The 25,832-nt window shown below is 53.0% G+C and overlaps 2 protein-coding genes across 2 annotated transcripts in view; one reads left to right on the forward strand and one right to left on the reverse strand.

Moving 5' to 3' along the window:
- RPP25L (ribonuclease P/MRP subunit p25 like) overlaps positions 1 to 22,129 on the forward strand; it is a 190,466-nt gene extending 168,337 nt beyond the window's left edge. Inside the window, exons 2-3 of the mRNA XM_053408670.1 lie at positions 18,831 to 18,862; positions 20,784 to 22,129. Of these exons, the coding sequence (XP_053264645.1) occupies positions 20,812 to 21,369 (558 nt within the window). The 5' untranslated portion in view covers positions 18,831 to 18,862; positions 20,784 to 20,811 and the 3' untranslated portion in view covers positions 21,370 to 22,129. The remainder of the gene's footprint in view (positions 1 to 18,830; positions 18,863 to 20,783) is intronic.
- SPATA31C2 (SPATA31 subfamily C member 2) lies at positions 127 to 19,924 on the reverse strand. The gene is made up of 5 exons (XM_053409113.1): positions 19,916 to 19,924; positions 18,598 to 18,883; positions 15,740 to 15,744; positions 14,269 to 14,311; positions 127 to 11,782 (listed from the first exon to the last, which is right to left on the reverse strand). The coding sequence occupies exons 1-5, from the start codon at positions 19,922 to 19,924 to the stop codon at positions 195 to 197; spliced, it is 11,931 nt and encodes a 3,976-aa protein (XP_053265088.1). The 3' UTR covers positions 127 to 194.
- Positions 22,130 to 25,832: the final 3,703 nt, after the last annotated feature.

Genomic DNA, 25,832 nt, shown 5'->3' on the forward strand with positions numbered 1-25,832 from the left:
GAGTTCCAAAGTGTAGGCGCTGCCACTAAGAGATTGATTTTTTTAGAAATGCAGAACTAACTCTTGAGAAAGCAGCGTGCCAGGAACAGGCACATTGCAAACATGGGAGCCCCCAGAACACAGTGCTAGTGAGCTAGGCATTTATTGGTGAATATTACAATATGCAATCTTCCCGTTTAAAACCCAGAATTCTCCTACTTGCTTCGCCTCTCGCCACCGTGTCTGAGGACCTGCAGCCCTTGATCCAAGGACAGTTTCCTCTCCAAGATCTTACTAAGGAGGGTCACTTTCTCATCAGAAGGCGCCGTGCCTACGAACTGCGAGTAGCGGCTTCGCTCCCCAGAGCCCTGGCTGGCGGCGGGTGAAGCGGTTTGACCAAGGGGCACCATCCCTTCTGTAACCTCTTTTGCTATTGCCTGCTGTGGCTCAGAAGCCGATTCCGTTGCCATATTACTCAGGACGAATCTTGCTTCCCAAAGCAAGGCTGTTTGGGAAGGCTTCGCCTTCTTCAGGGACGCCAGGGAATGGCTGTTTGTTGGGGAATTTTCATGCCTGCGGCTCCCCGTTGCTTCTCGGCCTGCACCCGGCCAATTGCCGCCACTGCTGCCTCCTCCTTCCTCCTCCTCCTCCTCTTTTACCATCCAGTCGCTTCTCGCAAACCCTTCCTCCTTGCTGTCCCAGTCCCCGACCTGCTCCCACTCCCACTCGGTGCTGAACTGGGACATGCTCCCCACCGACACGGGGCGTTGCTCCTCAGAGCCCGAGGAGGTCCCCTGATCCTCCTGTCCTTCCACTGCCTCTTCGTTGTCCGGGGCCGAGTGCCTCTGGAACTCTCCCTCTGCGCCCAGGAAGCCTTCCTTTGGAGACGCAGGGAGCGCTTGCCACTCGGAGTCTTTGGGGCTGTCGCTCAAGGCCTCCTCCAGGCCTCCGGCTCCTTGATGGAGCGGGGCCCCTGCAGAGTCCTCCTCGCTTCCTTCCTTCCAAGAGGGAGATTTCAGGCTGAGGCACTCCTGGCACAGGGACTCCGAGGACCATCTTCCCAGCTCCTTGGTGGCGGAAGATGCCTGGCGCCCTGTTTCGGTGGCCCAGTCGGCATCTCTCATGGTCTGGCTGGGCGAGTCCATCCTCTTCTCCCTCCCCCAGCCCACCTTCCTGCCTCCTGTCCGCAGGCCGCTCCTTGACTTCACCTGGCGAATGCTGCCTGCCATCCTGTAGTTTCTGGCCACTACCTCCTCGTAGGACGACTGGGGTTCGACGGCGTATGCCTGCTCCAGGAAAGCCTGTTGGGGGGCAAAAAGGCTGCTTTGCTGTACGCTCTCTGTCCCCTGCAGAGGCCTAAGGTCTGCCTCAGTGGCTTCTTGCTCTGGCAGAGAAGCATCCCTGATGCTTTCTCCAGAGGATGGACCAGGAACTTGCTCAATATCCTCTGAGAGCAGAGAAGACGAGCCTCCCTCTTTGCCATTTTCTGCACCTTCCTCTTGCTCCTGCTGCTGCCATCTCTGCTCTACTGCCAGCTGTGAGGAGGAGGAGGAGGCGGCGGCAGTGGCCTTCCTCGAAAAATGGGACGGAGAGGAGCAGTTGGGTAGCTTGCAAACCTTCCTGTGCTCCCAGCCAGCTTCAGAGCCCTTTGGCAACAGCGGAAGCTGCCCAGGTGGAAGGTGGCTGTCGTCTGCCATCCCTTCAAAGCTACCCTCCGGCTGCCATGGAACCCTTGTCATCATCTTCTTCTTCCTCTTCCCAAGGGATGTATTTGAAGAGCGTGCTGCCAGGTGAGTGATTCTTCCGCAGGTATATCTCACCCTCTGGGAGCTGGGATTCCTCTCCGGCCGACGGCTGGCATTGTGTATGTACTTTTGGGGTCTGCGAGTGGGCTGCAGGAGAGGGGGGACCCCAGGCTCCTGCATCCTGTCAGGAATCCTTGAGCGCTGCACTTGCCTGGGCTTCTTCAACCAAGACCCCTGCAAAGGTTTCTCCTGCAATCGGCTCCTGCGGGGAGCTTCTCTCCCAGCCTCCCAGCCTCCCCTTGCCTCCTGGGCAGCTGTGTGGTTCCGCGTTTTTCCGCAGAGGCAGAGGGACGGCTCTTCTGTTTCCACCCACGAAGCCTCTCCGCTGTCTTGCCCTTGTTCGGGAAAAAGCTCTGGGTGGTAGATGCGTGGATCTTCCCAACTCGAGCTGGATTCTTGTTCCGTTTCCGTCTTAAACGGGGTGTCTGACATGTCAAGTGTCTGGTCATACGTGGACGGCTGTTCCTCCTCCTCTGGTCCATGAGCATGAAGAATAAACGCCCTCGCCGACTCCTGGACCACTTTGGGAACGTGCCATCGGTGCTCCACTTTCAGGCCCCGGATGTGCTTCTCCAGATGTTCCTTTGTGCCTGCATGCAAGAAATGCAGCTGTTTGGCACCAACTTGGACCTCCTTGCCGTTGCGTCCTTTCTTGGTGCCTGCTCTTGTTCCTGCGGCAACGCCCTTTCCTCTTGCTGCAGCGATTCTCGCTCCTGTGCCGGTCAAAGGACTCTCCTGTAGTCCCCGGGGAACTGGAGCAAATGCACGCAGCGACCTCTGGACGGTGGCTGGCAGGCCCCAGTCATGCTGGATCTTCTTGCGTTGAATGTGGAACTCCAGAAAGTCCTGGAGATGGCCAGCAAGGAAAGGCAGCTCTCTTTCACAGCTTATGCTTGTTGCAGAAGTGGCAGACGGGGTCGCTGCCAACAGCGTTTCCTCCTCCAGCTCACCTGACACGTTCTGCCTGTCCTGCCGTTTCCGCACAGAGCTTCCCAGCTCAAACGGGGAGCGGATACGAAAGGCCTCTTGATAGTCACGGGGCTGAGTTTCCGGCCCCATTTCTACAACAGAAGGGGGCCTGGGAAGCCGAAACGCTCTCATGGCTTCCTGAGCGTGTTTTTGGAGGCCCCACCTGTGTCCTGCAGTCAGACTCCTCACGTGCGCTTCCAGACGCTCCTTCACCTCCGAGTTGATGAACAAGAGCCCCCGAGTCGTAATTTTGACGTTTCCCTCATCCCAAGGAAACGGATGGGCTACGCTCTTTCTTGGTGGCCTTTTCTTGTGCGACTCAAAGGAAGGAGGGGCGAATGCCTGCAGGGACTTCAGCACGGCGGAGGGCAGGCCCCAGGCATGCTGGAGTCTCTTGCGTTGGATGTGGAACTCCAGAGCATTCTGGGTCTTTTGCGGCAGGAAAGGAGACGCCACCTCAGGAAAGAAGAAAGTTGACACATCAACGTGGGCAGCTGAAGCTGCTGCTTCTCTCTTGTGGTGGAGCTTCTCCGTTGCCTCTCTGCTGGAGTCGTCTTCATTGTCTCCTTCTGTCCCAGAAGCCAACTGGTTGTCGCCTTCAGTCTCTGAATCAGCCGCATCCTGGGGTGATGTTGAGGGAGGAGGCGAGGGCTGCCGTGGCCGACCCAGTTCAGGTTGGGAAGCAGGCCTGGAAGTCATGAAGGCCCTCAGCGACTGCTGGACGCGTTCCGGAAGGCCCCACCTGCGTTTCTCAATCATACGCCTCAGGTGGCCATTCAGATGCTCCTTCCTTTCTGGGCTGAGGAAGGAGAGGCTCCGACTAACACTCTGCAAGTCTCCTTCCTCCCATGGAATCCGACCAGCCATAATCTTTCTTGGTGGCCTTTTCTTGTGCGACTCAAGGGGGGGAGGAGCAGCGAATGCCTGCAGGGACCTGAGCACAGCGGAGGGCAGGCCCCAGGCATGCTGGAGCTTCTTGCGTTGGATGTGGAGTTCCAGAACATTCTGGGCCTCGTGCTGGAGGAACGGCAGCCTCACCCCGGGAAATAAGAAAACACTCGCTTCATGCCCCACACGTGTCGCTGTTCCCCGCTGGCCTTGCAAGAGGACCTTTTGCTTCTTGGTTGCCCTCCTCCTGCCCTCTGTTCCTTGAGGAGAGCCTTTGTTGTCGTCGTCACTCGTCTGATAATCGTCTCTGGCCGCCTGCCAGGATTTGCACTGGCAAGGCAAGAGACCCACTTCAGATTGGGAGGGGGGCCTGGAGGCCATAAAGGTCTTCAGGGATTGCTGAACGCGTTTCGGGATCTCCCACCTGTGCCTGGTAGTCAAGGTCGTAATGTGGGCCTCCAGGCGCTCCTTGGTGTCTGGCTTAAGGAACGAGAGGTCGTTGGCGATGACCCTCACTTCTTCTCCATCCCAACGATGCGTCTTGGGGGCGTCCTCTCCCCGGTGGAGGGCAAACGGGGCCAGGGCTTCGAGGGACTTCTGCAAAACAGACGGAGTGGCCCACGCATGCTGAATTCTCTTGTGTATGATGTGGAACTCAAGCAGCTGAAAGGCCTCATCCGTGAGGAAAGGTGGCTTCAGCGTGGACGATATCTCGGCAGTTGTGCCCACGTTTCTGGCTGGCCGTTGTTTCCTCTGATGACCCTTTGGCTTTTGAGGGGATGCTTTTTTGGACGGCTGCAGCGCCAGGGACTCTTTGCCCTCAGAATAGGAATGGATTTCTTGCCGCTGGGAGGAGTCACGGTGGTGTTTGGAGACTTGTACAGGAGACCTCCTTTCTCCACCAGGGAGAAGCCCTGGCGATTCTTCTCCCTCAGAATGGGAATGGATTCCACACTGCTGAGAGGAGTCACGGTGATATTTTGAGAGTTGTACAGGATGCTTGCTTTCTCCAGCATGGAGAAGCCCTGGTGACTCTTCTCCCTCAGAATGGGAATGGATTCCACACTGCTGAGAGGAGTCACGGTGATATTTTGAGAGTTGTACAGGACGCTTGCTTTCTCCAGCATGGAGAACCCCCTTAGACTCTTCTCCCTCAGAATGGGAATGGACTTCGTGCCGCTGGGGCGAGTCGTGGTGACGTTTTGAGAGTCGCTCGGGGTGCTTTTTTTCTCCCGCACTGGACTTCTGTTGAGCAGGAAGAGCCGCCCTCACTGAACGCCGAACCATCTGGGGCAGCCCCCACCTGTGCTCTGTGGCCCACTTCTTCACGTGGGTTTCCAGGCAATCCTTTACATTTGGACACAGAAAACGCAGGATCCGGCGAGGAATCATCGCCTCCGTCACAGACTGTGGTGGGTGGGCAGCTGCGCCCCCTTTCCCTTGGCCCCCCGTTTTCTCAGGGCTGACGAGTACTACTGCTCTAGCCTTTGCAGGCCCTTGCAGCTCAGGGGGAGGTGGGGCAAAGGCCCGTAGGGATTTCTGCACAGCGGACGGCAGGCTCCAGTCATGCTGGACCCTCTTGCGCTTTACATGGAATTCAAGATATTCCCTGGCCTCATCCGTAAGGCATGTTGTTACCACTGGCAACAGGTCTAATTCTCTCTTTGGAGCCTCTCTTCCATGCCATGAGGTTCCCAGGTGCCTCCCTCCTGGAGATAGCTCTGAGGGTTGCCCTCCTGTTCTGGGTAGTTGCTGCCGTTCACTTTCCACCTGCTTCTCCAGCGGGCTCTGGGCTTCTCCTCCAGCTGCCTGGAGGCCCTGGCCACCTGTGCCCAGTGGCATTTGGAGGTCTTGGCTGCAGGTGTATAGTGGAATTTGGTCAGCTTGGGAAGGCAATGCAGCTGCCCGGAGGCGCTGGCCACGAGTGCCCAGAGGGGTTTGGAGGTCTTTGCTGCAGGTGCAGAGTGGAATTTGCGTCTGGTCAGTTTGGGAAGGTGATGCAGCTGCCCGGAGGCGCTGGCCACGAGTGCCCAGAGAGGTTTGGAGGTCTTTGCTGCAGGTGCATAGTGGGATTTGTGCCTGATCAGCTTGGGAAGGCGATGCAGCTGCCTGGAGGCGCTGGCCACGAGTGCCCAGAGGGGTTTGGAGGTCTTTGCTGCAGGTGCATAGTGGGATTTGTGCCTGATCAGCTTGGGGAGCAGACCCAGGAGGCAGGAACACCTTGACCGACTCCTGGACCAGTTTGGGAATGCCCCATCTGTGTGCCGCAGTCCGGCGCTTCAAGTGGGCCTCCAGGCTCCCCGCTGTGGCGGGATCCAGGAAGACCAGGCGCTGGGTTGTTACGACCCTTACTTTTACTGCACGGGTTGGAGACCTTTGCAATTTAGAGGGGGGCCGGGGAAATGCAGAGAGGGATTTCAGAATTGTGGCTGGCAGGCCCCACGTGTGCTGCAGCTTCTTCCGCAGAACGTGCATCTCCAGAAGATCTGAGGCATCCTGTGTGAGGAAAGATGCCCCCCACTTCCAGGGTTTAAGGCCTGTTGCTCCAGGGCCCTTGGGTGTTTCTCTCCCCAGGGCCTTTGCTGAGCTTCCGACTGCGGCGATTTTTCCTGGCAGCGGCGGCCCAGGAACTTTCCCGTACATCTTGGTCAAGGATTTGATTTGCAAACTGGGTAGGCCCCAAAGACACGTGAGATGCTTCTGCTTGATGTTCAGCTGGATCTTCAACAGAGCCTCTTGCTCGACAAAAAGCAGGAGGGGCCTTCTGGGTCTCACCCCAGAGGGAAGGGAAGGAGGTTTAGGGAGAGGGGCTCGTCTGATGGGGCCGGCAGGTGCCTTCATCAACTGGAATTTGCTCTCCAGAGCCTTCTTCTTGAGGTGGGTATCCAGAGTAGCTCTGGTAGAGCTCTCCAAACATTGCTTCTTCACTGGGGGAACATTGCAGGTCTTCCTCAGCCTCGCATCAGCCGCCCGGGATCCCGTGGCCTTTGTCAATTTCTTTTCCTTGCCGCTCTGAGGAAGCGGAGCCCTTCCTGGGGGAGGAGTGGAGAGAAATTGCTGCAGGGAGTCCAGGACCTTCTGTGGCAAACCCCACCTCCGCTGCAGCTTCCTTCTCTGAATGTGAAATTCCAGGAGGCTGCACATGCGCCGAGGAAGGAAAAGCAGCTCTTGACGCAGCACACAGATCTGAATGCTGGTCTTGGGAAGGCCGGGCAGCCTGGGTGGTCCCTGCATAAAGCCCCAGAGCGACCTCTGCACGAGGGCAGGAAACTCCCACATGTGCTGCATCCTTTTCCTCCTGACGTGCAGCTCCAATTCCTCTCTGGACAACCTCTGGAAGAACAGCGTCTCCACTGCCAAAAACTCGAAGGCGGCCCCTCTGCGCCTGGCTGGAGTTCGGAAGGGCGGCCAGGGGGCCATTGCAGCCACCGCCTGCACATAGCGTGTCCCCAGCCCCCACAGGGAGGCCAGGTAGTTGTGCTGCACGGCCAGTTCAATCTGACCCATTTGATCTACACTGAACAAGAGGCAAGAGCTACGGGGTCTCAGTGTCGCCGAGCCGGGACGGATCAGCCTGGGGAGAGTCTGGCTGAGGGACAGCGATGCCCTTTGCCTAGAGTGTCTGGGCACAGCAGGGAAGGCCCCTAGGTGCACCTCCAAACTCTTCTTAGTCACGTGAAGCTGCAGCTTCTCCAGAGACATGCCCTCCAGTGGGAGACACAGCTTGGCGGAATACATGGCTTCACCCACCATCCTTCTGCCCTTCTCCCTGACCGGCTCAACACCCTTGGCACCAACTGTCCACGGTTTGGCACAAGCCCCAAAGCTGGACTCCCGCGAAGAACTTCTCACCGGCAGCATCTTCTCCCCCGAGAACAGCAACTGCATCGATTCGAGGATCCTCCTGGGCAATGCCCACTGCCTCTGGAGCTTCAGCCGCTGGATGTGGTGCTCCAGGCGCACGCGGGTGCTGCGAGGAAGAAACAAGAGCTCCCTGTGCAGCGTCTGGACCCAGATCTTGGTTCTGCGGGAAGCCCCTGGAAGCGGCACCTGTCCTGGCAGGGGGGGACCTTGCATGAAAGCCCTGAGAGAGCTCTGGACAGAGACGGGGAAGCCCCACTCGTGCTGGAGCTTCTTCTTTCTCACGTGCCGCTCCAAGGACTCCCGGTCCTCTTGCAGGAGAAACAGAGTCTGGGCCTGGGAGAACCCAAGAGAAGCCTTCCTGGACCTGGGAGGTTGTGGGTGCGGTGCAGGGGCCATTGCGCTCAGGGCCTCCACATACCGCTGGCCTAGCCCCCAGAGGGAGCTCAGGTGGTAACGCTGCACAGACACCTCGATCTTCTTGAAGTCCTCGGCCAGTACAAAGGTCAGGACGAGCTTCCGGGGCTGCAAGGGCTTGACGCCACGGAGAATCCGCTTGGGCAGAGGCTGCCTGGATGTCAAAACCACCCGTCTCCAAGAGCTCACAGCAACGGCTGGGAAAATCTCCCAATGCACCTCCATGGACTTCTTGGCCGAGTGGACCCTGATCTTCTCCAGGTTCTGGCGTCCCACACTGGGGAACCCCCGGGACACTGCGTCCGCTTTCCTTTTACGGCAGACGGCGCAGAGGGTGCCCACGACGGGGGTGACAGGGAGGCTTTCAGGCCCAACATTCCTGAGCGTGCTTTTCGCCCCCCGTTCAGCAGGTGATTTCTGTCGGTGGGGAGCAGCCTTGAGCTCCGGAAAGAGCGACCTCAGAGACTCCACCACCCTCCTCGGCAGCCCCCAAAGGCGCTGCAGCTTCATCTTCTGCACATGCAATTCGAGGCGGTTGCGGAAGCTCTGCGGAAGGCACAAGTCCTGCACCAGGACACGGGCAGAGACCCCCGGCTGCCTCAGGGGAAGCAGAGGGGGCGGCTCACAAACGAGGTACCTGAGCGACCTCTGAACAAGGACTGGGAAGCCCCACTCGTGCTGGAGCCTCTTCCTGCTGACGTGACGCTCCAGAGCTTCTGCTTCTGTTTGTGGAAGGATCGTCACCTGCACTCCTCTGAAGGTGAAGGCTGTCCTTCTCTGCCTGGAATGTCCAGGCGACCTCATTGCCCTAAGCGTCTCCGCGTAGCGGGTGCCCAGCCCCCACAAGGATGCCAGGTGGCTGCATTTCACTGCCACTTCGATCCGGCTCACCTGCTCCGTGAACACCGAGAGAGGCAAGGGTCTGCGTGGCAGCAAAGGCTTGTGGCCTGGGCAGATCACCTTAGGGAGAGGCCTCCTCAGAACGAGGAGCCTGCATCTCCAGGAGACTCTGACGGCAGCAGGGAAGACCTCCAAGTTCATCTCCAGGCTCTTCTTTGCAAGGTGGGGCTGCAGGACCACCTGAGTCTTGGCCAGCTGAGTGGGCGGGAGCAGCGGTGGGGCTGGAACAACCATCCTCTGGGCCTTCTGCCTTCTCTGCCGACAGACAGCATAGGGCTCGGGGCCCGTTATGTTGCCAAGCTGACCCTGTGGGTAGAGGAGCTTCATGGAGTCAAGGACCCTCTGGGGCAGCCTCCAACGCTGGTTGACAATCCTTTTCTGCACATTCTTCTCCAGCTCCCTCTGGGTAGCCCTGCTGAGGAAGGAGAGCTCGCGTATGGAAATGGACACCTCACTAGCCCTGGCATTCCTGGGGCGAACCTGATGGCAGGTTGATAGGAGGATCCGGAGGGACCTTTGAATGAGCCCCGGGAGCCCCCAGGCGTGTTGCAGAGTCTTCCTTCTGACATGCCACTCCAGCTCCTCTCGGGCCTTCGGACAGAGGAACCGAATGTGTGTAGAGGTGAAGCCGAACACCGCAGATCTTCTGGGCAAGGGGAAGGCGGGCGCTTGAAACACAGCACCCGGGAACAGCTGGGCAAGGGACCTATAGTACAGCGAGGGCAGCCCCAAGCGATAGGTCAACTTCTTGTGGGTAATGTTGAGCTGGATGTGACTGAGAGCTTGCAGGTCCAGAAAATGGATCTGCTGGGATCTCGGCTCTGGAGGTCTCAACCCGGGCGGGATGACTTTGGGGAGCGCAGGCTTCGGGGCTTGAGGGGAGGCTTTCCGAAACTGCTGGATTTTAGGAGCGGACACACCCAGCTGCGTCTCAAGGGCTCTCTTGGCCAAATTCTTCTGCAACGCCTGCTGCTTCCGGGCACAGCTCAGCGCCGAGCAGCTCTCCTTTGCAAGCTTCTTGGAGGAACTCGGCTTGGATCCCGTTATGTTGCCAAGCTGACCCTGTGGGTAGAGGAGCTTCATGGAGTCAAGGACCCTCTGGGGCAGCCTCCAACGCTGGTTGACAATCCTTTTCTGCACATTCTTCTCCAGCTCCCTCTGGGTGGCCCTGCTGAGGAACGAGAGCTCGGGTATGGAAATGGACACCTGACCAGCCCTGGCGTTCCTGGGGCAAACCTGATGGCAGGTTGATAGGAGGATCCGGAGGGACCTTTGAACGAGCCCTGGGAGCCCCCAGGCATGTTGCAGAGTCTTCCTTCTGACATGCCACTCCAGCTCCTCTCGGGCCTTCGGACAGAGGAACCGAATGTGTGTAGAGGTGAAGCTGAACGCCGCAGATCTTCTGGGCAAGGGGAAGGTGGGCGCCTGAAACACAGCACCCGGGAACAGCTGGGCAAGGGACCTATGGTACAGCGAGGGCAGCCCCAAGCGATAGGTCAACTTCTTGTGGGTAATGTTGAGCTGGATGTGACCGAGAGCTTGCAGGTCCAGAAAATGGATCTGCTGGGATCTCGGCTCTGGAGGTCTCAACCTAGGCGGGATGACTTTGGGGAGCGCAGGCTTTGGGGCTTGAGGGGAGGCTTTCCGAAACTGATGGACTTTAGGAGTGGACACACCCAGTTGCATCTCAAGGGCTCTCTTGGCCAAATTCCTCTGCAACGTCTGCTGCTTCTGGGTACAGCTCAGCACTGAGCAGCTCTCCTTTGCAAGCTTCTTGGAGGAGCTCGGCGTCTTCTTCTGAGGGAATGTAGGCGTCTCTCTAGGCTGTGAAGGTGGCTTCATTTGCCTGAGGGCCTCCTGCACCCTCTGGGGCAGCTGCCAATGCTTCATCTGGACCATTTTCTTCAGGTGGAGCTCCAGCCTCTTCTTTGCTCTCTCAGCCACAAAGGAGAGGGCTTGAGGACCCGTCACCACAGTAACACCCACAGGGCCCCGCTGGGGCGCAGGACGCGGAGCAGAGGGCACAAAGCCTTGGAGGGACCTGAGGAGGGCTGAGGGCAGCCCCAGAAGGTGCTGCACCCTCTTCCCCAGCAGGTGTGATTCCAAGCTTGCTACCACGGCCTGGTCCAGAAAGGAGATGTCAGCTGCTGTAAACACGAACGCCTGGGCCCTGCTGGAAGATGGGTCCCTCGTGCTACGGGGGGCTTCACTCCTTCCCTCTCGAGGTGACGTCGTCTTGCGTCCCCGGCCATGGCTGGCCTCACTGGGCGAGCTCTGCGAGTGCATTCTCATCCGGAGAAAGAAACTCTCCGTGTCTCTGCCGCTCGTCTGGGATTCCGCAGAGCTCTTGACCCGGCTGGAGTCCCTACGGCGCTTGCGCGGTTTACGGGGAACCTGGCCGCACCTGCAAGATTTGCCGCCCTCCAAGCTGCTGAAAGACAACTCTGACAGGTTGGAAGCAGACGCCGTCCAGCTCATCTGTGACATCTCTTGCGTAGTGGACGAGAAGAGGACTTCTTCCTCCTGTCCGATTAGGCCGCCAGAAAGGCGGCTGCTTCCCCTTGAGCCCTCGGAAACACGCTCTGCGATGGAGAAGGTTTGCTCCCTATTGTCCGCTGGGAAGTTGGAGGGACGTAGAGGCCTGCCGCACGAGGCCGGTCTTGTCGGGGTGACGGGAGGATCTCTAGAGATGGGGTCAGGAGCGCTGGCACTCTGTGGAAAGGAATCAGGTGTGTCAAGCTGGAGCGGGTGCCCAACACAAGGCCCATGGGAGAGCGGGGCCCAGATGCTGGGGAAATTGTAGCCGCCTGCTCTGCTGCTGCTCATCAGCTGCGAGGCCTCCTGAGCTGCTTGCTCACACACCTTGCAGGCCACGTCATCACACAGCAGTTGGCGGACAGAGCTCCCAGGAGCCCTCTGGGCGACGCCGTCTGGTAGCCTGCAAAACACCTTGTGCTTGATACCTGCGATGGGAAGAAAAGGCTTTATTAGATTTCTAGACCACCGTTATCTTCCAAGGATCTCAAGGTGATGTTCATGATTCTCCTTCTCCCCATTTCATCCTCGCCACAACCCACTGAGGTAGGTAAGGCTGGTTCCCAACATTGTGATAGGTAAAGGTAAAGGTCCCCTGGACGGTTAAGACCAGTCAAAGGTGACACTGTGGTTGTAGTGCTCATCTCGCTTTTGGGCCGAGGGAGCCGGTGTTTGTCCACAGACAGCTTTCCAGGTCATGTGGCCAGCAGGACTAAACCGCTTCTGGAGCAATGGAACACCGTGACGGAAGCCAGAGCGCACAGAAACACCGTTTACCTTCCTGCCACAGTGGTGCCTATTTATCTACTCGCACTGGTGTGCTTTTGAACTGCTAGGTTGGCAGGAGGTGGGACAGAGCAATGGGAGTTCACTCTGTTGTGGGGATTTGAACCGCCATCCTTCTGATCAGCAAGCCCAAGCGGCTCAGTGGTTTAGACCACAGCACCACCCGCTGTGATAGATCAACATTGTGATAGATGACAAGCTAAACATCAGTGATATTCTGATTTAACACTATGTCTGAAATAAGGATGGCTTCACGGTTTTCCTTGCATCGTGCTGAGGCAGCAGAGTTAACAGGCTGTAGGAATTGAGAGCAGCAATGGTTGGCTTCATGGTTTTTCACACATTGTCCTTTTTGCATAGCAAACACACACACACACACACAAATCACGATTCACAATATATTACTAGGTCAAAAACCAATATCATGATATGGACCTCAAAACCTTTTTGGATGATACATCAATATATCGCCCAGCTCTGGAGGTAAGTTAACCTAAGAGATAGTGACTGGCCCAAGGTCACCCAGTGAGTTTTGTGGCTGAGTGGGGATTCGAACTCTGCTCTCCCAGGTCAAAGTCCAACACACTAACCGTTACGCCACCCTGGGGCCCCTGCTCCCAGTTAATGGGGCCCTTCTGCAGTTTTGTCATGGTGAATTTATCTTCTTTCTTTCGAACTTTAATAAGTAATCAAAAGAGTTCACAGCAAAGCAAAGAAACAGGTGGCAACTTCCTGTTAGAGATCCATAGGATATGGCTGGATACGACCTCGGGACGTGAAGTCCCTCTCTACCTGGTTTCTGATGGACTATGACGAAATGGCAAAAATTACCAGGAATTACAATATTTTAAGCCACCCCTGCCAAAAAAATAAAAATTAAAGCCCCCTATCCAGGCAAAAAGGCCATGGATAGTTAAAAGCCCCAAAGGCCTGATTAAAAGAGGAATGTTTTTGCCTGGTGCCTAAGCATATGTGACAAGGGCACCAGGCGAGTCACCATGGAAAAGGCTATATTTCAAGTGTAAATTTCTTCCGGTATACACATTTGCATGTGATTTTGCCGGATAGAATTTTTATCCCAAAGAAAATGGGAGAAGTGCAAATCTCAAAGAGGGGCTGGGCTTTCCTTCTCCCGCCGCTTCTTGCCAAGAGTGAATGAGGTAGGATCGCCTGGGAATGCAAACGGAATTGAAATTCTCCCTTCTTCCCACAACCAGCTTGGCAATGTCCCAAATGCAGCATTACGACTGGAGGCAAGTCTTCCCTCTGTAGAAGCTCAGTCCTGGCAAAGAACTCTTAATTATTGGCTCCGTCTAAATCTAAATCCACCCGGTCTACTGCCCTTAGTGACACAAGACCCCCATAAAAGCGTGTGGTCCAAAATTGTGCACCAAAAACTCCTCTCCTGCGGACTCCACCGACATCAGCTTCTCATGACGGGCTTTATTAAAGCAAAAAGGCTAATTGGACGGCGTCTGAAGGACTTAGAGCAACAGAACAATCTGGCCATTATAAAGAAATCCTGTCCTTGGTATGCCTCCCCCCCCCCCCCCCGCTTCTCAGTTTGATTCCCTGGCACCATATTTGTATAAATGAACTATCCCAAAATACAGACGTGCCTTCTTCACACTGGCCAGATTGGATGTGATGCCCTCTGCCGTACTTGAGGGCAGATCCCAAAAGATTCCAACTGAGAAACGACTCTGGCCCTGTGGAGATGGCAATCTGGAAACAGTGGCTCATGTTCTCCTGTCCTGTCCCCTTTATGAAGATGTGAGGAACGAGATCATCACCCCACTCCTACTTACCATCTCAGGCCGCCCATCTGAGGCCACATTGGTCTTTCTTTTATCAGATCAAAATGATCAGACAACAGCGAAGGTTGCTAGGTTCATCGAGGGTGCAATGAGATCAAGGGCCACTATCTGAACGATAATCTTGGTCATTTGAGTGCCCTTTTTACCCATTGCTGTCTTTTTTATTTGTATATATTTTATTTGTATATATCGCTTGTTTTATGTTGCTATGGCCGTTGGCTAATGCGAATAAAGTTTATCTTATCAAAGGTCTGCATCCAAGGAAAGCAGCTGCGGCGAAGGAGCTGGGGGCCTGGAAGGAGACCTCTTACCTTCCTCGATCTTCTTCCGCCAGTCTGTGACCTTCCGAAAACACTGCAACAAAGGAAGAAACACAAGCAGAGAGAGGTGTCTGGCTTGGCAGGAAACAAGGGAACAGGAGCCTTGTTTCTCCTGACAGCCCACCCTGTCCCAAAAGACTTCTTAACTGACATCAGTGGTTTTCAATCAAGGTGCCATGGCAACCTGGGGTGCCTTGAATGGTGGTCAAGGGTGCCGCGGGCAGCACTGGCCTCAGTCCCTCTTCCTTTCCCTTCCCTCTCTCCTCTGATGCTCTCTTGCATCTCTGACTCCAAAGGCTTGCACAGCTGTTTGTTGCAGCAGCCCTGGCTCCAAGCTCCCCAGGTGAATGGCGTGTCTGGAGCTGGCCAGGCGGTGCTGGGTTAGGGTTACCGGGGTTACCCCGGCTCCCAGGGACAGTCCCCGGATTTGCAACTCTGTCCCCGGACAAATTCCATCCCCGGAACGTCCCCGGATTTGCAAATCTGTCCCCGGGAAATGTGGCAGCGGCAGCCTCAGCAGCCCGGAGCCAGCCTGGTAGCGCAGTTGGCTCTGGCTGGCTTCAGGAGCTGCTCGCTGCCACTGCCAGAAAGAATGTAGTTGGTCGAGGGAGCCGTGGACTCTGACCTACATCATTCGTTGTCTCCCTCCCCCCGCAAACAGAAACAGAGCGCTTCCAGATCACCAGTTTAATAAGAATTCATTTTGATCTGGGGAGGTTAAATCAGGTTTCATCAGGCAAGTCTCATCCTACATTTCCAATGTGTTTCCCAGTCACTTTCCTTCCTGCAAAAGGCACACAATCTTTCAGGGGAAGCGGGATTTGCTGCACAAGGGTTCCAAATCCGCGTTAATTGTGCAACTGCAATATGCTAGTATGCGACGGAACCCCACCAAAAATAGCAACATGTCAGGGCTTGGCACATCTCGGCACGTGCATACAGCATGTCTAGGAGTTAAAACCCCTGCACACCCCAGCTCTCTGATCAAACCCATCTGTCAGTGTTCCTTTTGACCGAAGGCTGCACACAACCTGCACAGCCATGAACTCCCACGCTAACACACCACCCAGTACTGAGCAAGCAATTAAACCTGCTGCATTTTTAAATCTTCCAAGTTTCTAGTTCTCATGAGAACTTTGAGTAAAGTTTGACTGAAAAGGTTGGCAATGCCTCATTCCCACACCCCGTTTTATACAGCAAAATCAGCACAAATTATATTTTCACTTCCTTGCCCCTTTTCTAATTTTGGCATACTAACCAGGGGATTTGGTTCCTCTCCCGCTTTCCCTAGAAGACGATAACTGCACAGTCCTACGAGGCGCCATAAGACGCAAAGTTAATGAGCATCCAGCCCAAAGCAGAGGAACAAATATTTCCTTACTGATTTCCAGCAAACAGAACCCTTGGATTATGGACGGCTGTTTGCAAAGACTCGGTGGGCCAGCCAAGGAGACTGACTTACCCATTCTGCAAGAGAAAGGAGCTTTGGTGGAATTTCAGGGCAGAAAGAAGGACGTCTGCAGTTTTTTCGCAGCCAGGAGTAAGCGCTGGCCAACGTAGGGAAACCTCCCAGAAGTTTCCACATTAAATAGAGGACCAGCACCAAGACGGCATTCTTGCTCAGGGAGGAGAGCAATTTCCAAAGGAAAGCAATGCTTTTGTAGGAAACCATCTCCAAAGTCGAAACAAAAATCCACGGCATTGCGTTCCTGGCCAACGCTGGATTTGCTTCTGAGCCGGACGCCGGGAGCATTCTGGAGCGCATCACAAACGTTTCCGTGCAGGCGGAAAACACCTTTATTGCATCATCATTGAACATAAGAAAGGTCTGCTGGATCCAGCCAAAAGGGACCCATCTAGGGCAGCCAAACATTTGCCCCAGTGGGAAAACCCACAAGCAGGATCGGAGCACAAGAGCCATCTAGCAACTGGGATGCAGAAGCACTGCTGCCTCCAACTGGGGATAGCAGCCATTGATAACTGTCTCCACCATGAATTTGTCCAATCCTATAATAATAATTTTTTTGACCATATTTTGACCATAATTTTTTTGACCATATTTTGACCATAATTTTTTTGACCATATTTTATAATTTAATAATTATTTTGACCAAAATATCGTCTGAAGCTCAACATCAAAAAAACGAAGATCATGGCCACTGGGCCCATCACCTCCTGGCAAATAGAAGGGGAAGAAATGGAGGCAGTGAGAGATTTTACTTTCTTGGGCTCCATGATCACTGCAGATGGGGACAGCAGTCACGAAATTAAAAGACGCCTGCTCCTTGGGAGAAAGGCGATGGCAAACCTAGACAACATCTTAAAAAGCAGAGTCTTCACCTTGCCAACAAAGGTCCGTATAGTTAAAGCCATGGTTTCCCCACTAGTGATGTATGGAAGTGAGAGCTGGACCATAAAGAAGGCTGATCGCTGAAGAATTGATGCTTTTGAACTGTGGTGCTGGAGGAGACTCTTGAGAGTCCCATGGACTGCAAGAAGATCAAACGTATCCATTCTGAAGGAAATCAGCCCTGAGTGCTCACTGGAAGGACAGATCCTGAAGCTGAGGCTCCAAGACTTTGGCCACCTCAGGAGAAGAGAAGACTCCCTGGAAAAGACCCTGATGCTGGGAAAGATTGAGGGCACAAGAATAAAGGGACGATAGAGGACAAGATAGTTAGACAGTGTTCTCGAAGGTACAAATATGAGTCTGACCAAACTGCGGGAGGCAGTGGAAGACAGCAGTGCCTGGCATGCTCTGGTCCATGGAGTCACGAAGAGTCGGACACGACTAAACAACAACAACAACAGCAGCAGCAGCAGCAGCAGCAGCAGCAACAACAACAACAACAACAACAACAAAATAATAATAATAATAATAATAATAATAATAATAATAATAATAATGAATGTTTATTTATACCCCACCCTTCCTGGTTAAAAAACCAGGCTCAGGGCAGCTAACAGCAAATATAAAACATTGATTAAAATACGACTTAAAAACAGCATAAAACACAACATAAAATGCAGCATCAATATCAATAAAATTCAAAATTTCAGGGGTAATTCTTTGGGGGGAAACAAACAAACCCCAGTCAGTAGACATCAAATGATCACCAGGGCTATCTGGCCAAGTTGGTCCTACAATGGCCTAACCTGAAAGTCACTTGCCCTGTTGTTATCTTTTCATTCAGCAGCCTAACAGCCCACGGATAGAAGCTGTTCTTTACCCTGTTGGTGCGACTAATCATGATTCTACATCTTCTGCCCGAGGGCAGGAGATCAAGAAAGTGCCGGCCAGGGTGTGGATCATCCCTGAGAATTTTCCTCACTCTCCTGAGGCAACGTTCTTCCGCAATGTCATCCAGCACATTCACGGGACAGCCCATAATTTCTTGTGCTGTATTCACCGCCCTCTGTAGGCAGATCGTGAAGCTGAGGCTCCAGTACTTTGGCCACCTCATGAGAAGAGAAGACTCCCTGGAAAAGACTCTGATGTTGGGAAAGAAGGAGAGCACAAGGAGAAGGGGATGACAGAGGACAAGATGGTTGGACAGTGTTCTCGAAGCTACCAGCATGAGTTTGACCAAACTGCGGGAGGCAGTGGAAGACAGGAGGGCCTGGTGTGCTCTGGTCCAGGGGGTCAAAAAGAGTCGGACACGACTAAACGACTAAGCAACAAAACATGCTAAGAGCTCACAGGAAACTTTTGTCCCAGAGTAGGGGTCAGCCCAGAGATTTACGGAGCCTGGGGTGCAAAGTCTAAATGGCACCCCAGATTATGTGCCACCCATTTGCACAATTTAGAGCACAATTTATCAGAGTGTTTTTCCATGTAAAAAGCATCAGGAAGAGAACGGACAGCTCTCCTTCATCCACAATTTGACCAAACTGCGGGAGGCAGTGGAAGACAGGAGTGCCTGGCGTGCTCTGGTCCAGGGGGTCACGAAGAGGCGGACACCACTAAACAACAAGTTTGTTGTTATTGTTTATCTGTTTATTGTTCCTTTTTTCCCCTCCCCCCCTTTTTCGTTCATTGATGTATTTTTCTTTTTTTCTGTTTTTGTGTATCATTTTGCTTTGTGACTTTTGTTATTATTGTGGACAATCTAATAATTTTATTTTTTTTTAAAAAGAAAAAACTCTGAAATGAAGAATTTTCATTTCGGAAAAAGACCCACTCGCTGAGAGCTTTCCTCCTCCGCCCGCGGAACTCCCCCCCAAACCCCCCCTAGGGGGGAAATCTCATTCGCAAGGACCCCGCGCATCTTCCGCGGCTGGGATCTCCATCTCCCGCAGCGCCCCCTGCAGGCGGCCAACCCGCCCTGCGCGGCCTGCCCGTCTGCGGCAGGGGGAGGGGCCCGCCGCGCCCTCGCCCAATCGCTCGTCGGGGGAGGCGGGGCTTCCCTTCGCTGTCTGTCTCTCTCTCTCTTTCGCCCCGCCTCCTTCCGGCTCGCCGCAAGATGGCCGCCCGGCCGCGCGTGCGCAGTGCGGGAGAGCGGCGCCCTCTCGTCGCTTCCGCTCCGTGAGAGGCGAAGAAGGCGAGCGAGCGAGGCGGCCGCTCCGTCTGTCCGTCCTCCGGCAGGTAGGTCCCTTTTGTCTCTGCCTGGAATGCCGGAGAGGAGGGCGTGGAACGGGGAGGCCGCGGGGGCGGCGCGTCTCCTTCGCTCCCAGCAGACGAGGGAGCCTCTGGGCGCGTGCAGAGAGCCGCCTCCCCCCCCGGCAGGAAAACACTCTGCGCATGCTCAGGGGAGCCCTCTGCCGGCTTGGCCTAAAAGAGCTGCGCTACCTCGGGGTGGGGGTATTCTGTGTGTGCGCATATATATATATATATATATATATATATACACACACACATATACATATATATACATATATACACACACACACACACATATATATATATATATACATATGTATGTGTTTTTTGTGTGTGTATGTGTGTGTGTGTGTGTGTGAATATGTATATGTGTGTGTGTCTGTGTGCGCGCATATATATATATATATATATATATATGTATTTTGTGTGTCTATATGTGTGTGTGTGTGTGTGTGTGTGTGTGTCTGTCTGTCTGTCTATGTATATACAGTGGTACCTCGGGTTAAGTAATTAATTCGTTCTGGAGGTCCGTTCTTAACCTGAAACTGTTCTTAACCTGAAGCACCACTTTAGCTAATGGGGCCTCCCGCTGCCGCCGTGCTGCCAGAGCACGATTTCTGTTCTTATCCTGAAGCAAAGTTCTTAACCTGAAACACTATTTCTGGGTTAGCGGAGTCTGTAACCTGAAGCGTATGTAACCTGAGGTACCACTGTGTGTGTGTGTGTGTGTGTGTGTGTGTGTGTGTGTATGCATGCAGTCTTTTGTGTATAGATGGATGTATACCTCTTTGTGTACTTGTACTGCATCGTTTGTCTCCCTCTCCTCACTGTGTGCATTCACACAACCACCCCAAAAGGTAGGACAGGGATGAGGCAGGCCACGTGTGAGTGTCTTCCAAGGTCACAACTGAGTAGGAGGATCTGGGCCCTGGTCTCCCCCCCCCCCAGATGCTAGTCCAGCGCCCTCAGCACTCAGCTTTGGGGGTGGCCCCTGAGCACTCAACCCCCCCATCCATCCCCTTTGAAGCACAGGCTCACCTCAGCCATCCTGGCAGCACAGTATTGGGGAGCCCCCAAGACCTCTGGAAGGTACAGAGTTGAAGGAGGCTGCCCTGTCGGATCCCCAGCCTTAAGCATGTCTGCATCTGCCTCCATCCTTTTTGTGGTCTCCCTCCCTCCTCTCTCGTTGTAATCTGCTGAGAGGCAGAGGCCTGACTCGTAACTCTCTGAAATGCATCAACCGCCCGTGGTTGGGTAACATGGCATTCAGTCCAGAGTTGGCATTTGGGACAAATCTTTTTTCTGACACCAGCTCAAAAGTTGCAGGGCTCTGCTTTTTGACTCCACGGTCCACGGCAGCAACGCTTCATCTGAAGATCTTGGGACGGTTCAAAGCATAAAAATACAAGATAAAAACACAAAATATATTTAACAAGTTCAGTGGTACCTCAGGTTAAGAACTTAATTCGTTCTGGAGGTCCGTTCTTAACCTGAAACTGTTCTTAACCTGAAGCACCACTTTATCTAATGGGGCCTCCCACTGCCGCTGCACAATTTCTGTTCTCATCCTGAAGCAAAGTTCTTAACCCAAGGTACTAGTTCTGGGTTAGCAGAGTCTGTAACCCGAAGCATCTATAACCTGAAGCGTCTGTAACCTGGGGTACCACTGTACAAAGAAAGAAACAACCAATGACCCCCTCTTGGCTTTCTATTTAGAGTTTAGCTCCCCTCACTTTCCTCCCCTTTTTGGTCACTGTTAGGAGATGGAAGGGCGGAGTGCATGAAACCCTGATTAGTGAAGCAATTGCTTTGTTGCATATTCATGGTATTTTATTTTCCTAGCCTTAATTGAGTCCCTGGATTTATTTGTGACTGTTGTGTCTTTCCCTTGCCCCCGTCCAGCCAGCTCAACCCAGGTGCCAGCAGTGGGGATCATGGAGAACTATCAGAAGTCCAAGACCGTGGAGAAGCCGTCGCCTCTTCCCTTCACCAATTTGCCCTCTGATATAATTGAAATGAAAGTGAAGGACGGCAGCAAAATCCGGAACCTGATGGGCTACGCCATTGGCAAGATGGAGTCAGAGGCCGTGCGGCAGGTCCTCTTCAGTGGCGCCGGCAAGGCCATCAGCAAGACCATCACCTGCGTGGAGATCATGAAGAGAAGGCTCCAAAACCTCCACCAGATCACCAAAGTGTTCTTTAGGCAAACGGAGGAGATCTGGGAGCCCATCGTGCCAGAGGCCGGCCTTGATTCTTTGACTGTGAAGCGGAATATTCCTGCCATTTGTGTCTTGCTGAGCAAAGATCCCCTGGACGCTCAGGAGCCAGGCTACCAGGCTCCTGGGTCTTTTGACGCCTTCTGGTTAGAAACGCTGAAATCATCAGAGTCCCAGGGTCAGGCCAAGAGGAAGCAGGGGGGAGGCAGAGGGGCCGCTCATGCTCGGAAGCTTCCCCGCTCTGGTAGACGGGAGGACTCTTACAAAAAGCCCTGAGCAAGCCCGGCTTCAGAACGGCAGCAACTGCGCCCTGAGACAAGGAAAGCCGGCTGGTTATCAGAATAAAGTGGGAGGCGTTAGAAACACTGGCTGCATCTGGAGGAGAGGAAAGGAGAGTCTGTCTGAATACAGAAGTCACCTGGCGTTGGGCAGACTGAACAAGGGGGTCTTGTGTTGTGGCTTTTCCCCTCGTTTGAACAGGGGACAAACAGGAAATGTCTCACTGGGTTGTGCCCGGCACGTTCAGGATTTGGGTGCTTGAAATGGCAATGTGCAGAATCTTTCTTGGTGGGACGGATAATGAAAACAGGGAGGAAGTCTTAGATGTTTCCTTTGCTGGTGCCCTGCGGCCTCCCGTTACCTGTCTCTTCTCCTGATGCTGCGGGAGCCTAGCCCTTCGCCATCTAACCCACTTCTGTTCAAAGGAACAAGATCAGCAGATTACCACAACCCCGGGATATATTTTCACATTGTCATCAGAAAACATTGTTGGTTTCCTTGTGGCCTGAGGGCCTCCATGCTTTTAGATTTTCTTGCTTTTGCATTAAGGTCCTGAGCATTCAAAAGAAGGGATACAGCACAAGCTATTTCCTGATGTACCTGTACATGAAAATGTAGCATCTCATCAGGTGTTTGTAACTTAAGAGCGATGGGTTGGACGCAATGTAATTTTGTTCAGCAAATTTTATTTTTGTCTCCAAAGCAGTCTTGCCTGTAAAAGATACTAGGCCATTAAAATGTTCACTGCTTGTCCACATACCTGACGTTGGTCTGTCATCTCTGAACACATCAGGCCCCAACTCCCACTCCATCTAAGGTGCTGCACTGCTTCCTCTCTCCTGTGGTCTTAATACACCTTCAGTTCTTCTCTGGACCTGTCAGGGGCTGGTACTCCAAGGACCTCCCTTGGGGTGAGGGGTGGAGATTGAGGACTTGGTTCTTCTGTCCTCCTGACTTCAAAAAGTGCTGGAAGGGGCTGACAAATAAGCCACTAAAGATAATAATTCAAATTTATCTCCGGGCTTGACAGCTGATTATTCATTCAGGAGGGCTGTCAAAAGACTGAATTGAGATTACCAGCCCTTAGTCAGTTGAGGACTCTTGATTTACCTTTGCCAGGAGAAAATTCCATGTTTTCTTTAATAAGGCAAGGTAAAAGGAATTAAGAATTGAACGTTGCCTGAGCAAGACGTATTGGTCCCAAACACCCTGTGATCTTGTTCCTTGGAGAACAAGTGGTGTTTGCATGATAGCGACTTTGGGAGTCCTTGAGGTTATCAGCCTTGTGATGTTGCAGCCGCTGCCTGAACTGACTTGCCCCTGATAATATCTGGGTGCTGTTCCTTTAGCAGCGCCCATCCTTGCTGTCACCCTTGCTTCATTCTGTCCTCTGCCTCTTTGAAACACTTTCTTCCAGACTGTGACTGTGTCTGAATGTTGCTGCCTGCCTGTCAGGTCTGTTTCCTAAACTCATCTTTCCCTTTGAAGTGGCTTTCCTTAATCTTTTATGCTGTTTGCTGCGTGTAATTTGAGGTGGGATGTGTCTGCCAGTTCCCTTAAAATATTCACAAAGCCCCCTTCAAGCCCAAGGAAACCTTGCCTTTGATACTGAAGGCTGGCACTGCTGCGTTGCATTGTATATGGGCCAGTTGTATGGGCTGGATGGTCAGCCTGCATTCCCTCTAGAAACCAAAGCAGAGGAAGGCAGAATGTTGCTCATGGTCCCCTAGTCAGTTTCTGCCGGAATGAAGAGATGATGGATTCCTTCAGCTTGCATGAGCTGCTTGGATGAAGGGTTATTAATCCTCTGTGTCTGCCTGGAATGTGCTTTGTTCCTGCTGCTTGCTTTTCCACCTAGAAGTCCCTATCAACGTCAGGAGGGGCAAAGCAACTGAGTTCCATTTTCTAAGGCAGCCTCTGAACTCTCCTTCTGGGTCATTCTGGCTGCTCCTAGACAGTTGATTGCGTGCTGACAGCAGTCCAGCCTGGAGAAGGAGTCTGTGCCTCTGACGTTTTACCTAGACGTCATTACTGTGCCATGAAAGACTTCCTCTTGGCTGCTCAGGAGCAGTAGGGGCAGCAGATCTGAAGCAGGCACTGAGACCCAAGACAAGATCTTCCCCAAATAAGATGCATCACCCCAGAAGCTGCTGAGGACCAAGCCAGCTCTCAAATGCCTCAAATGCCAGACAACTTTTTCTCATTGGCATGAGAGAAACCGCCATTTTGTCATAATGGCCGAGAGATTAAGCCACGCATCAGGCACTCCCTGGCTTGAAAATCACCTCTGCTGTGGATTTCATAATTTGGCAGAGTTATTATCCCCACTCCCAGTGTTCCAGAGAGGGGAAGCTGAGAGTGCCTTGCATATTGTAGATGGTTTTAACCAGGCTTCCTCAACCTCTGCCCTCCAGATGTTTTGAGGCTACAATTCCCAGCATCCCTGACCACTGGTCCTGCTACCTAGGGATCATGGGAGTTGTAGGCCAAAAACATCTGGAGGGCCGAGGTTGAGGAAGCCTGGTTAAAACACTAAATGCAGCTCTTTGAACATTACCGGTTATTGGAGTGTAGCATGTTCTGGATGGGTTTAGCCCTCAGTCGCTTTCCTTCAAGCCACCACAGCATGGAATGCACAAACAGTGAGCTTTAAAAGATGCTTAAGCACTGGGGCAGTGGATGGGTCCACTTAGAATAACTTTAAAAGAGCCATAGCTGTAGGAAGATTTGCCAGGAAAATTGAGATTTACCTGAAGCTCTTTGCTGTGCTGAAATGTCCCACCAGGGGGTGCCTGGCATTCTCCATGCAAAAACGGCTGCAAGCCTTGATTAATTTCTGCTCCAGTTCCCTTGCAAACTGCCACGGCTGATCTATGGCTTTAATAAAGCAGTCTTTTGACAGCATCTTAAGTAAGCCTCATCCTTTGGCCTGGGGCAGAGGAAGAAAATCTGTGGGCAGTATTTTCCTGCAGAGTCAAAGGTCCTGCCAGAAATCAGCATGAGTCCCAGGTCAGAACAGCCTGGGTGTGCAGAGATGTCAGCTGGGCTGTGGAACAAGGGAGGAGGTGTCTGCTATCGGACAAGCAGCCCCTAAAGTGTACCAGTTTAGGAAGCAGTTTGGGGGGCAGGGGAGTAGTGTTGAGACTGGCAGGGTCCAGAGGAAGTGGGCAAGGGCACCTGGTGATTCAGGTGGCAGAGCTTGGCTGTGTCTGGTGGTTTAGAGGGGCGAGGTGGAGATTGGTATATTCAAGACAAAACAAATAGCTCTCAGGCCAAGCTGAAAATGGCCTGTCTTCCTTACTTCTGGACCTGGTTCTTCCCCCTGGAGACTGGACCACTCTGTTTCATCCACAGCACCAATGGCCAGGTTTGCCCACAAGGATCCAGAAAGCTTTGCAAACATGGTGGGCTCAGAAATGCCAACCAAAAGTTAGAAAAGATCAGGATTAGGCTTTGGAGCAGGTCGTCAGCTTGGTGCCCTACTGAGGATGTGGAATTAACAACGCCCACCAGCTGCAGCTACAAGGGCCAATGGACAAAGATTATGGGAGTGTTCAAGAACATCTGGTAGCAGCTCCTCTTCCAGACGATGCCAGCAGATTTCAGGCGTTTCCAAAAAAATTGCAGCAGCTATATATATATATATATTTGCATACCATAAGATTGTCATATTCTTGATTGCTTTTCTTCCTTCAAATGCTGAGGCATCTCCCCAAAGGAAACCAGATTACTTCTCTTTAATCTCCTGTGTACAAGTCTGCCCTGTAATCCTTTTATAGGGAGGAATTAATCCATTATTCATTTGTTTGTTTTGTCTGATTGGGATTTGTAAATCTGCTTTGCAATTCACATCAAGTTCCTAAAGTGGAGAGCAGCATTCAGAACTGAACTCGTGTATCTCCTGTTTTCCCTAAGCAATCATGGGCCTGATATAAACCCAAGCAGATTCCATTGCATGTTGGCGGTTAAAAGTCTGATTAATGGGATGGCTCAGCAGCCGCTCTTGGAGCTGACCTCTCTCAAGATGGCACGACTTCCCCAAATTGAACAGAACATGCCCTATTAACTTCCAAGGACAGAAAGCCCTGGAGCAGCAACTGGTTTCTGGTTTTCGGTTATCTGGAAGGTGCGGTGGGGAGTCCCTTGAGGACACGCTGGAAGAATGAATAAACAAACAAACAAATTTATACCCTGCCCTCCCCAGCCAAGACCGGGCTCAGGGCGGCTAACACCAGGTATAAAAACAACTGATACAACTCAAAAACAAGATTAAAATACAATATTAAAATACAGCCTCATTTCAGTAGAAACTCAAATAAAAAACTTTTTGGGGGATGAAAACGTCAAATCTTCAGCAAGGCCAACTATCCAGACTGGACCTACGTGGGCCAGAAAAAAAGCCAGGGAGTTCCATCACATAAGGAGAAAGGGAAAAGGGAAGGGGATCAAGTTGATTCCAA

This window comes from Podarcis raffonei, chromosome 11 (genome assembly GCF_027172205.1).
Source record: "Podarcis raffonei isolate rPodRaf1 chromosome 11, rPodRaf1.pri, whole genome shotgun sequence".
NCBI lineage: Eukaryota > Metazoa > Chordata > Lepidosauria > Squamata > Lacertidae > Podarcis > Podarcis raffonei.